Here is a 12602-nt window from a genome sequence, read left to right on the forward strand (position 1 = left end):
ATATTATTAAACAAAAAATTGTTCAGTTTTCAAAATACAGAATTTTGAATGATTTTGTTTCAGGCTTAAAGGGCAAAACTAAACCATCAGAATATAATTTAACATATATTGCATAAAAAACAACAGACCTCTGATACATTATTATTTAAAAAATAGTAAAATACAGAATATGTCAAAATAAGGACTTTTTTGTTACTTTTGCAGCTTCTGGTTTATTTTAAGAGCACATCTTATTTCTTGTTTTAACGAAGATGTAAATTAGCATTAACATTCGGCTTTAAAAAATGGTAACAAAAATTGTAAGTTTACTTAAAAAAGGGTAACTTGAAAGGAAGCGAGAACCTTTCTGTTGTATGTAAAATTTAAAGCATTTTATTATAAGGAAAAAAAACCCTGTTCTTCGATGTTGTTTGCACACCGTTCAGACCTAACAACACGTGTCAATAAAGCAGAATGCAATAAAAGTATTAGCTTTCAGTATTTCTTTAAAAATGGACTAATATCTACTCACATGAAATCCAACTTAAACTGAAGGGGTTAGGACCTCTGCACCATCACCTGCTCACCAGTTTCCCTCAGACTTGAGCAATAAGGTCACAGCCGTGAGACACGAAGAGCAGATGGATGAGAGAGAGAGCTGCTGCAGAGCGGACCGAGGGAGATGGAGGGTGAAGAGAAGATGACACAGACAGCTCTTTCTCTCCATCAGGCAGAGCTTTCATAATCAGGCCCAGAGAGCAACGAGAGCATGAGGTGATTCACAAAAGCCCAGACCAATTAAAATAGCTGTCTCCAAGGCACCCTGTCAAACTCAACAATGGGATGTGGCATGAAATATGAGATAATTAAATACTATTATATATTTCAAGTAGGGATGAGCGAGTACACCACTATCTTTATCTGTATCTGTTCAACCAACTAAATTATCTGTATCTGTACTCGGAATGGGCGTGGCATAACCCGGAAGTGGGCGTGGTATAACTGGAAGTGGGTGTGGTTTACATCAATATATTATTTTAGGTCTGAAATTTATATGGATTGATCAGAAGTTGCTATGTGTATTGTTTATTTGAAAACTATTTACAGAGCAGCCTCAGAATTGAGATTAAATATTTTTGATCACAATAGTAAAGGAACTATTACAGAACAAGTGTTTCATTAAAATCAGAACATTAATATTTAAGTGCATGGATTAATACATCTGAACTCATGCAGCAGGAACTAGGAAATATGAAATGCTAGAACCAGACACAACTTTATGTATATATTTTTTTCATTTTAATTTGATTAAACTGATTCTTTTCTTAACGTTCTTAGGCATTTTGCCACACAAAGTTAAACAAAACAATGTTGATTAAGGTGTGTGTGTGTGTGTGTGTGTGTGTGTGTGTGTGTGTGTGCGTGCGTGTGTGTGTGTGTGTGTGTGCGTGGATGAACAGGACGGACTGCGCTCCCGGCCGGCTGCAGTTTTGTGTGTAGGGAGGGGCGGGCGCTCTATGTGACTGGCCAATCACAGAGCGTGAAGACAGTCAGTTACCCAACGAGGATTTTCCTTCAGCACGATTACAGATATTTATGAGTTTTACTTGTTTCATGCTCGTATTCGTCAAAAATGCTTTATCCGTACCGGATACTCGTCTGAAACGAGTACCCGGCTCATCCCTAATTTCAAGTACCATTGTGTTATATAGAATTCTGTAATCAACAAAAAGCTAAATCGTTACGAGACATTTCAGATCAAGATTGCTTTGTTTTTCCAAAATGAAGCAATGATGTAAAAGATGTCAAAAGAAGCCTTAAGAGCTTGTTGATTTTTATTGCTGTCACACATTTCTCAAAAGTTAACAGCATTTTGATTCTCCGCAAAAGAGTTCGTATTTGTATCGTCAAAAAGGGAAATTTGTATAACAATTTTCTTGCTAGCAGACTGACAAGAATCTGGTGATACGATATAAATCCCAATATAGGGGAGACGATAGGTGATACTGCAATACTAACAGCTAGATGGTACTTGCAATTTTTAAGATTGAATTTAGCTGAAAACTCAGGCCAGATGCTTCCAAATAACGATGCAGAAATTCCAACCTGAACATAAGATTAGATGTTTAGTTTTGGTATTCGTATTAGGGATGCACATTAAATCAATCACTAACGGGATCGGCCAATGTTAGTCGTTTTTTAACATATCAATATCGGTCCGATATGTGAAACTGGGCCGATATTTAACAACATTTTATTTTCCGTCTAGTAGCCATTTGTGTATCAGTTTCAGAAAGGGGGGTGGGTGGGGTGATAATGCTTAATTGGTCATATGACAGTGATAGTAATTGTCTCAGAAGCTTAAATGTGTGTGTCTGTGTGTATATAATAATATATTATATTTATAATAGTGATGCACCAATATGAAATTTTTGGGCCGATACCGATTTTAATGCTTCTAAAATCTGCAGATTTTTGTATAGAATGGAAAGCTGAATTTATATTGTTATGTTTACACAACACACACATTTACGCTTGTGAAATGATTACAATCACTGTTCACATGACTAAACAATTACACATCACCCCATCACCTTCTGAAACAGGCAAACAAATGGAGACGAGATGTAAAAAATATTGGTTGTTAACATCAGCCCGGTTTTATTTATCAAACCGATACCGATATGTTAAAAAAATGACTAACATCGGCCGATACGGATATTGATGCCGATATACTGTCCATCCCTATTTTATAATTCTTATATTTGGAGTGTTTATTGGCCAGAATCTGGTAATATGATATATATCACGATATAGGGGAGACGATGCAATATCTTGCGATATTAAAAGCCAGACGATATTTGTGATTTTTTTTTAATGAACTTAATTTAAAAACAGGCTGGATGGCTCCAAGTGTGTCAAGTTTGATCGCAAGATTTTGTTTCTCTGTCAGAGTGAATGTGGTAAAAACTGCTGCCACCTAGCAGTCAGGGTGGTTGGGATCAGGGTTTGAATGGCACCACACAACAAAAATATAGTAAATGTTTGCTTGTAAATCCTTAATAAAAACTAGATACAAATGTTTTAAATATTGATTCAGTATCATTACACAATATATGACAACATTTCATGGTATTGATATTTTCTTACATTCCTTCTTATATTAATCTAATATCGGTAATTGGGTATAACAGCGATATTAATATCGGATATCGAATATCGGCCCACATTTTCATATCAGTGCATCTCTAATTTCAATCGTTATTTTGATTAACTAAATTTGTAGGGTTATGCTAATATTACACATTTTTATGGAAAGAAGCCATAACATCCAATTAAATGAACAAAACAAGGCAAAATCCTGATTATGTAACTTTCTCCTGATTTCTGGTTGGGCTTTAAAGCATTCCATACCGACGACTTATGAAACATTTTTGTTTTTGACCTAAAATTATTTAATGAGTATGAAGAACAGAATATTTGAAATTTTTAAGAGTAAACAAACATTTTAAATGGTTTAAATGCTATAAATGTTGGATTACTCAACTTACGGGCAGTAAGAGAAACAAGTCAACAGCAGATGACCGTTTACTGCAAAGAAGCTTCCCAAAAGGTCTGCTAACGCAAACTACCAGCTCCTCAAGACTTTTTGTAAACCTATTTGTGCTCGTTCAGAATCTTTCTGTCCTCCAATAAAAGCTGCAGCCGTGTGCTTCAGCTTTAATTCACAGCAGCAAAGCCTCATTTTTTATTTATCTCCAACAGCCCGAGGAAAACGGATCCCTAAGCAGATAGTTTTGACAGACACCCTTACATAACGTGAAAATAGAAGTCGCTTGTATTCCTACTGTAACCTCTGTTATGGGTTAGCATGTTGATTCACACCAGTAAATAATTAAAATAAAACAGAAATATTGACAACATTTTTAAGGTGTGGAACACTGAAAAAAACATTTTATTTTAAATTTTATTTCTGATTATAATCGGTCACTCTGAGTTTTTCATGCAAGCCGAACATGAAACAGTCTCCCACACCGATATCCTGCATAAGCTTCTGATAGAAAATAGATGACTAACGCTTAACGTTCATGGATTTACCGATCTTAACTCACGACGAGGCAGCCTCTTGTTGGTTTAGTGTCCAGGAAACAGCAGAGAATGTCTCGGCTAGTAGAAGCTAACTGTTAGCATTAGCAAATCCACCACACGACAGAACTCTTTCAAACTTGTGTTATTTATAGAGATAAAATATCAATGTTGCAAGTCAGTGGTAGAGTGACATTGCTGTTATCCAATCTGAGGAAAGATTTCCAAATATCAGGAAATAAGACTCCAAATCCTGCCGCCTGATGCTCAGCTGTGACGCCACATCACATGTTCCTGGAAATGGCACATCAATGTTGTAGCAAAGTCCTTGTTTGTAGTGTGACATTTTTACATGCAAGTTTAAAAAACTGAAGCCTGATTTACTTGCAGGATTTAATAACTACTTATAGGTGAACAACTGTTAAAAACAGTCAAATATGCATGTGATATACAAGAAAACATGGGCTCAAACAAAAAACAGCTAACTGTTAAATGCAAGGGTAAAATAGTGTGTCTTTAGTCTAGACTTAAAATCTGCCAAGGTGGATGCCAGCCGAACTGTGACTGGAAGTTCGTTCCACAGTTTAGGACCGACAACAGAGAAAGCTCTTTGTCCACATGATTTGTAACACGCTTTCGGTACCTCGAGGAGCAACAGGCTGGAGGACCTGAGTGTGCGACCGGGAGTATAAATTGAAAGAAGGTCAGATAAGTACAGGGGGCAAGACCATGAAGGGATTTGAGAACTGGTGTTATATGCTGGCACCTGTCAGTACGTGTTAGGAATCTAGCAGCTGCGTTTTGAACGAGTTGAAGTCGGGCAAGGGTTGACTTATTGACACCCAGCAAAACTGCATTTGAGTAGTCGAGCCTAGATGTGATGAAGGCATGAACAACTGATTCGAAATTTTTTCTAGATAAAGCAGCTCTTGATTTGGACAGATGGCAGAGTTGGAAAAAACAAGTTCAAGTAATACAGAGAGGGAAGCAAGTGAAATATGATATTATTCATGTGGGATGCACTAATTCATGTACTGATTCAGATCAGTGGTGTCTTTAGAAAAGTGATAATTTAGGCAAAACGTCCACTTTTGCTAAGCCCGCCCCCTGTCCCATAGAGCCCCAAGATATTTGAATTGAGCACGGCTCAGCATATAGCCAACAGTGTTAGACAGAAGCCTGCGCGGGTGTTTGCAAAATACCTCAACAGATGCGGAGTTTGTGACATTTCTTTAAAACAAGTAAGTCTTTCAATTCAATTCAATTTTATTTATATAGCGCCAAATCATGACAAGAGTCGTCTCAAGGCACTTCACATAATAAACATTCCAATTCAGGTCAGTTCATTAAGCCAATCAGAAATAATGTTTCCTATATAAGGAACCCAGCAAATTGCATCAAGTCACTGACTAGTGCCAGTGACTTTACAGCAATCCTCATACTAAGCAAGCATAAAGCGACAGTGGAGAGGAAAACTCCCTTTTAACAGGAAGAAACCTCCAGAGAATCCTGGCTCAGTATAAGCAGCCATCCTCCACGACTCACTGGGGATCGAGTAGACAGAGCACACACACACACACACACACACACACACACACACACACACACACACACACACACACACACACACACACACACACACACACACACACGCACGCACGCACACACACACACGCATGCACACACACACACACCAAGCAATGTGTCTATGGTTACACCGTGATTGCTTAGTAAATATTCTATTTGGTGAGAGATAAACTTTATTGTATTTATCCTAGTGGATCTATAATTAAACGGGTAAACTAGCAGTAGCACATCCAACATCAAGGAAACAAAAAGTTATTATCAGGAGAGGGAGAATGTTAAAACCTCTGCTTTACTCACCAGCGCGCGTGAGAGAATGAACTGACCTAACGAAGGATCCAGCGGGAAAGTTCTCCCCTGGGAGTACCTGCTCCGATGGCTCACCCTGGGCCACCAGCCGGCTTCTCCACCTCCAACGCCGCAGATGCCGCCATCGAGCCTCGGCGATACTCTCCACCCTCCCGGAGCCAGATGGGAGGTTGGACTGGGAGACGCAGCCGGACTGTTCTTGCTATGTGGGCACCAGGCTGGCTGTGTGCTCCCCTGGCATTAGCCCACAGCGCCGGGAAGGAACCCAGGCTCCACTAACACCTCCAGCCCCGGAGCGGCACCGCAGGCTCACCACCACCTCGGCTCGGCGCGCCAGCTTGGACCCGCCTCCAGTCAGGTCGGCGGTGCCGCCTGCAGCGGACCCGCCTCCAGTCGGGCCAGCGGCCCCGCCTCCGGTCCAGGCAGCACCTCTTTCATCTGCAGGCAGAGGAACCAAGTCTGCAGCCCATTGGACGGAGCTCACCAACCTCCAAGCGGTGCTGGGCCGGCTCCGTCAACTCATCAGCCTCCAGGAGTTCCAACTGGACACTCTATCCCCCTGGTTCTCCAGGAGAGGGTTCCCATCCAGCCAGTGGCCCTGCCTCCGGTCCAGTCAGCAGCGACCTCATCTCCAGGCCAAGGGACCGAGCTGACAGCCCATCCAACAGAGCTCGCCGGTCTCTGAGCTGAGCTGGTCTGGCTCCATCAAGATCCTCAGCCTCCAGGAGTTCCAGCTCGACACTCTAACCTCCCTGCTTTTCCAGGAAGCGTCACTAGTCCATTCACCGGCTCCGCCACCAGTCTAGTTAGCGCCAGGTCCTGCGCCTCCAGTCCAGTCTGTCCAAGAGGCTCCAGTCCAGCCTGTCCAAGAGGCTCCAGCCCAGCCTGCCCAAGAAGCTCCGACCCTGGCCCAGTCCTTCCAGTCGTCAGCGCCACGTCCATCACCTCCAGTCCAGTCGTCAGTGCCACGTCCGGCGCCGCCAGTCAAGTTGTCAGTGCCACATCCAGCGCCGCAAGTCCAGTCGTCAGCACCACTTCCGGCGCCGCCAGTCAAGTCGTCAGCGGTCCCGCCTGCAGCGGCTCCGCCTGTCCAAGAGGCTCCACCTGCAGCAGAGACTCCGCCTCTAGTCCAGTCGGCGGCCCCTCTCGCTGCAGCTCCGGCGCCTCCAGTCCAGTCGGCGGCCCCTCCCGCAGCAGCTCCGGCACCTCCCCCTGCAGCGGATTTGCTTCCACTCAAATCGGCACCTTCAGTCCTGTCAGCGCCCGGTCCGGCGCCTCCAGCCCTATTGGTGCCCGGTCCGGCGTCCCAAGACAAGTCGGCATCCCCAGCCAAGTCGACGTCCCCACTCAAGTCGGCGTCTTCCTCAAGTCTGTGCCTCTGGCGTCCCCCTTCATGTCTGCACTTCCACTCCAGTCGGCTCCACTCCAGTCAGCGCCTCCACTGCAGTCGGCGCCTTCAGTGCCTCCACTCCGGTTGCCACCTTCTGCCAAATCCGCAGCTCTGCCTCCTGCCAAGTCAGCGGCTCTGCCTCCTGCCAAATCAGCGGCTTCGCCTCCTGCCAAGTCAGTGGCTCCCCTGCAGCAGCTCCACCTACAGTCACCGCTGGCCCTGCCCTCGCCAGGTGCAAGCACCCCAGAGCCTGTCGCCATCTCCTCCTCTGCCCCAGACGCCGGCCCCCCAGAGCCCGTCGCCGTCTCCTCCTCAGCCCCCTAGACTCAGTCGCCGTCTCCTCCTGTGTCCCAGACGCCGGTCCCCTGGACTCAGTTAAGGGCGTCCGGTGCTGCCCTTCGGGGAAGGCGGGGGGGTCACTGTCACACCCTGTCCTCTCTCCCCACTCTGTGCAGTCCTGCGTCTTCTGATTACTCCCACCTGCCTCTCATTTTCCAATCACCCAAGCTCCCAGCCCTCATGTATTTAAACCCTCTCAGTTCTGTGTGTCTCTTCGGTTCATTGTTTCCATGTCAGCGTGTTCATTATTAAAGCCTTTAATCTTGTCTGCCTGCCCATCTTCTTCACCCGCATGTGGATCCTCACCTCCGCTTCACTCACCAGCGCACGTGACACAGTGCGTGCTAACAAAGTAGCAAGTAACTATGTCGGCCATGAGGCTTTATTTTTCGTTAAAGTCCGAAAAAGACAGTTTGGCTCAGTGCAACACTTGTCAAGCACAAGTTTCCCATGGTGGAGCAGAACCAGGGAAGATTAATATGTCTAACCTCATTGTGCATTTGAAGCAGGATCACAAAACATTGCATGAGGATTTTCGCAGTGTGTGAAATTTACACTTTACACACTCAACTTGTAGCGGTTGGTCAGCGAACAATATAGTCTTTGTTTTCGAGCTGTTCACATTTATGCAGCTAAAGGTTGATAAAAATTGGTCAGTTTTTTTATACTTACTGTTGCTGGCTTTTGTTTTCTGTTTGAGTAAAATCACTTGATAAAGCCTTTTATACATTCCACACTATGAAATAAGTAAAAGTACATATGATTTGAGCTGATATCATATCGATATCAGTCAATACAGAAGATTGTAATATCTGTATCGTATTGGAAATGAAAAAAAGTTGTATCGGGACATCCCTACCAGATATCGGCCATGAAATTCTGCCCATAAAATCAACAGTACATATCGGCCATCAGCCGGTGATGTCTCCTACATATCGGCGTCAGTATCTGCATTAGAAAAACAAATATCGGTCAACCTCTAATCGTGACTATAAAGTTATATAAAAATGTTAATGTTGACAAAAGTGAGATACACCTGGCTACCTATTTTAGCTGCACATTTACCCACTGAAAATCAATGCATTTCAGTGCAAAGCAAAAACGATGAAGAACCATATGTGGATGGTACAAACCAGTAGGGGGTCGGACTTGTAGATACTTAAAATTATTTTCCAGCTGCAATCAAATTCTCTCTGACCAAATGGCACAATTTATCTGTATATAATTGTCTTTTAAACAGTAGCGAGCCAAAATGAAATAGGAGTAATAAGGTTTTTTCTAATACATGGAGTAGAAAGTACTGAAAATTGTGTGAAAAGTTCCACTAATGGATGATTATTCCAGTCAAGATTAGATACCCAAAAAAGTAATGCAGTGAAGTATTTGCAGTGTTACATGACATCTCTGGATAACAATAACGTAAAAAAGTAACTGTTTCAGTTTATCGAAGCCTCTCCAATTTTCTGATAAATTCATATTAAGATTTGACCGGGCCGGATGCATATAATCCAGCAAGTTGTTGCTTTGACATCACACATGTCTTGGTGGAAGATAAAATAACAGATGGGATTATTACACAATATGGATCATGCCCTAAAGCTATTTTCCCTCCTTTAGAATTCCCAAGAGGAGTAGAAAACTGGAACACACTTTCTGAATCTTGTTGTCTGCAGTGCTGAGCATTTGTTCTCTTGCAGATTTTTTTTTTTTTTTTTTTTTTGCTTTTATTTAACTCTCCCACTGTCTTCATGGGTGACCCCGCCAGAATTGATGGTTTATCCCTTGAGGTCTATGTGGCAGGGGTGAGGTGGTGCTCACTCCTCCCTTGAGGTCCATGTGGCAGGGTTAGAACTGTTTGAACTGAAACCTGGTGCTGATGTCTCTGTGATCGAAAATTACAGGCCTATCTCTACCCCGCCTTTTACATCAAAACTGCTTGAGAAAGTCGTTTATCAGCAGCTGGTCTCACATTTAGCTGACTCTGATCTGTTGGAGGTTTTCCAATCAGGGTTCAGGTCTGGCCATAGCACAGAGTCAGCTCTACTGAGGGTCTTAAATGATATCTATCACTAGATCAGGGTACATCTGTGGTGCTTCTGTTGTTAGATCTGATGGCAGCCTTTGACACGGTTGACCACGTGATTCTGCTTGATCGCTTGGAACGATGGGTTATGATCAAAGGGTCTGCTTTGGATTGGTTATCGTATCTCCACAACAGGACATTCTGTGTTAAACTAGGTGATGTTTTTTTTCTTCTTGGGAGGGGCTCCGCTGGGGGGTCCCGCAGGGATCGATCCTTGGTCCTCTTTTGTTTGCCATTTATCTGCTTCCTCTGGGGTCAATCTTTCGTAAACATGGGCTAGCGTTCCATCTCTATGCCGACGATTGCCAGATTTACTCTCCATTGTGTCAAGAGAAAGGTCTCTCTATCTAGTCCTTTGTGTCCTGTCTTAACGAGGTGAAGTCTTGGCTAATGGCCAACTATCTGCATCTGAATGAGGGAAAGACAGAGCTCATTGTTTTTCACCCCAACAGCTGGGCTGTGGGTCGTTATGTTGATCTTGGCCCTCTTTCTCCCTACTCAAAACCAGAACCCTTTGCAGATTGACATTCTGGAATATGTGTGGACAACTCAGTCCGGATTTTAACCAGAACTGTGTTTTCAGACACACCACTTTTGTACTGGAACTTGTCCTTTCGGCTGCCTTCACACAGCAGAGAAAAGTTCCAGATGTCTAAGGGGGAGGGGATGGGAAGGCTGTACCCAGATATTGCAAAAACATGGTGCGGCGGGCGTACATGCATCATTTACCCAAACAAAGCCATTCAGTCAAATATGGCAGACGAAGAGATAGAATTCTTCTCACTGATCGGACTTATGTTTAGCATAATTCTGTGCACACGAAGACGCATAAGAGACCTGGATTATGAAGCTCAATGGTTCAAAGGAATCACGGAAGCGGTGTGAAGCGGTGTGAAGCGCTCCGTCGCGCGTCTAGGCGGTACCGTAGGAGGCGAGCTGCCATGGTTCGCCGCATGCTACAGGAGCGCGCTATCTAGGTGCGCACAGTGTCCCCCGGTCCCCTCCTCCTCCCCCTCCTCCCTGTCCGGAACTCGACCTCATCAGTCTGAAGCAGACACCTTGTCCGTGACAAGTCCGGACCTGTTACTAGGGGCGTCGTCCAGTTTAATTACAGAAAACGTTATCGAGATGTTTGTATTCAGACACAAAGGTCTTACGGACAGAGTCCTGAACATTTCCATTTTTCATGGCCTGTCTGAAGGGGGTTCAGTTGTAGAGCTCTGCACGGGCCTAAAATCTGAGCCCGTGTCCAGCCCAGCCCGAGGGGGTGGAGCCCCAGCCCGACCCGGTCTGAAAAGGTTTTCAGGATTCTCTGGCCCGACCCGAGGGCCTAGGGCTTCAGTGCAGGGCTCTACTCAGTTGTCACCAGTTTGGGGGTGAAAATTAATGCTGGACTTAAATTTGATGCTCACATCAACTCTGTGATCCGGTCCAGTTTCTTTCATCTGAGACGCCTTGCAAAAATCAAGCCCATGCTGTCGAGAGCCCACCTGGAGCGGGTAATCCGTGCTTTTGTAATTTCTAGGCTTGATTACTGCAACTCTCTATATGCAGGACTGGGTCAATCATCACTGCGTCGCCTACAGGTTGTGCAGAACAGCACAGCCAGGTTTCTGACTGGGACCAGGAAACGGGACCACATCAGTCCAGTTCTGGCCTCCCTGCACTGGCTTCCGGTCTGTTATCGTTCACACTTTAAACTCCTTGTCTTTGTTTGCAATTTCTTCCCGGATAGTACTCCCCCTATCTAGCCACACTCCTGAACAGACATTCCCCATCACGCGCTCTGCGCTCCTCTGACCAAGGCCTGCTCGCTGTCCCTCGTTCTAGGTGCCGTACTCGTGGAGACCGGGCTTTCTCAGTCCTAGCCCAGTCACTCTGGAACCAGTTGCCACCCTCAGTCAGGCTATCCCCATCTCTGCTAGCCTTTGGGAGTTGCCTAAAAACCCACCTCCTCCGCTTGGCATTCCCTGAATGTGTTTGAGTTAGTTAGGCCTTCATTTATGTTAATTTTAATTCCCTGCTTTCATTGGCCTCTTTATCTCTTGTTTTACCCATTTGTTTTCTACTTTAATGTTTTTACTTCTTTCTCTCATGTACAGTGTTCAGCACTGTGGGCTTCCCGACAGGGTCGCGGAAGGCGCTTTATAAATAAAGCTTTGATTGATTGATTGATTGGTTGGTTGGTTGATTGATTGATTGATAAACCATCAATCCTGCTCAATGGTCAACTTTCCTGGCGGGGTCACCCATTAAGACCATGGTAGATTTAGGGTTAGGGTTAGGGTTACGGAGACTTTTTTCATATCAGAGGAAAATAGCCATCTAACCAAACTGGCTGTATGTGAAAAAGTAACCGCCAAAGAAAACATTGGTTTAATTACACTAGCCAGAACCAGATCTGATTACTATATGATCTGTAGAACCGGAACCAGAAACCGACATTGCCAGAGGACTCGAGATAGCGCTAAACACCAGTCGCCATTTTCTACGTCCAAACCATCCAAACATCTTTTGTTGTTGTGACTTCAAATGGCGTTTTTCTCTCTGGGACTCTGGTTTGTCCTAAAGTGGAAGTGGTAGCTGTTTCTCCGAGTCTAGAACTTCTCACACCAACGTTCTGTTTCTAAATAAGTGAGTGTGTAATAAATGGAGGACTCAGGGAGCTGCGGTGGTTCGGCGAGACCAACAACCGGATGGTCCAATCATTGCTTTCGGCCCAAAACGTTTGTGAGTAATTAGCAGACGCTTTTGTCCAAAGCAACTTACAAGTGATAATGAAGCCAGCAGGTTGTCCTTGAGGCTAACAACAAACACTAATCAGTCAATCCT

At 44.4% G+C, this 12602-nt stretch overlaps 2 protein-coding genes across 3 annotated transcripts in view; one reads left to right on the forward strand and one right to left on the reverse strand.

The window, feature by feature from the left end:
* si:ch211-278j3.3 (E3 ubiquitin-protein ligase RNF19B) overlaps positions 1 to 12602 on the reverse strand; it is a 31704-nt gene that overhangs the window by 16679 nt on the left and 2423 nt on the right. The gene's annotated exons all lie outside the window — the stretch shown is intronic.
* On the forward strand, positions 6025 to 7672 carry LOC139066315 (nascent polypeptide-associated complex subunit alpha, muscle-specific form-like). Its single transcript, XM_070548762.1, has 3 exons — positions 6025 to 6153; positions 6203 to 6635; positions 6723 to 7672. Exons 1-3 carry the CDS (start codon positions 6025 to 6027, stop codon positions 7670 to 7672), a joined length of 1512 nt encoding a protein of 503 aa, XP_070404863.1.

This window comes from Nothobranchius furzeri, chromosome 2, assembly GCF_043380555.1.
Source record: "Nothobranchius furzeri strain GRZ-AD chromosome 2, NfurGRZ-RIMD1, whole genome shotgun sequence".
Lineage (NCBI taxonomy): Eukaryota > Metazoa > Chordata > Actinopteri > Cyprinodontiformes > Nothobranchiidae > Nothobranchius > Nothobranchius furzeri.

Coding starts and splice junctions, on each gene's coding strand:
- LOC139066315 (XM_070548762.1), top strand. CDS start 6,025: ATGGCTCACCCTGGGCCACCAGCCGGCTTCTCCACCTCCAACGCCGCA. Junction 6,154..6,202: donor CTGGGAGACGCAGCCGGACT/GTTCTTGCTATG, acceptor CCCTGGCATTAG/CCCACAGCGCCGGGAAGGAA. Junction 6,636..6,722: donor CCATCCAACAGAGCTCGCCG/GTCTCTGAGCTG, acceptor CTGCTTTTCCAG/GAAGCGTCACTAGTCCATTC.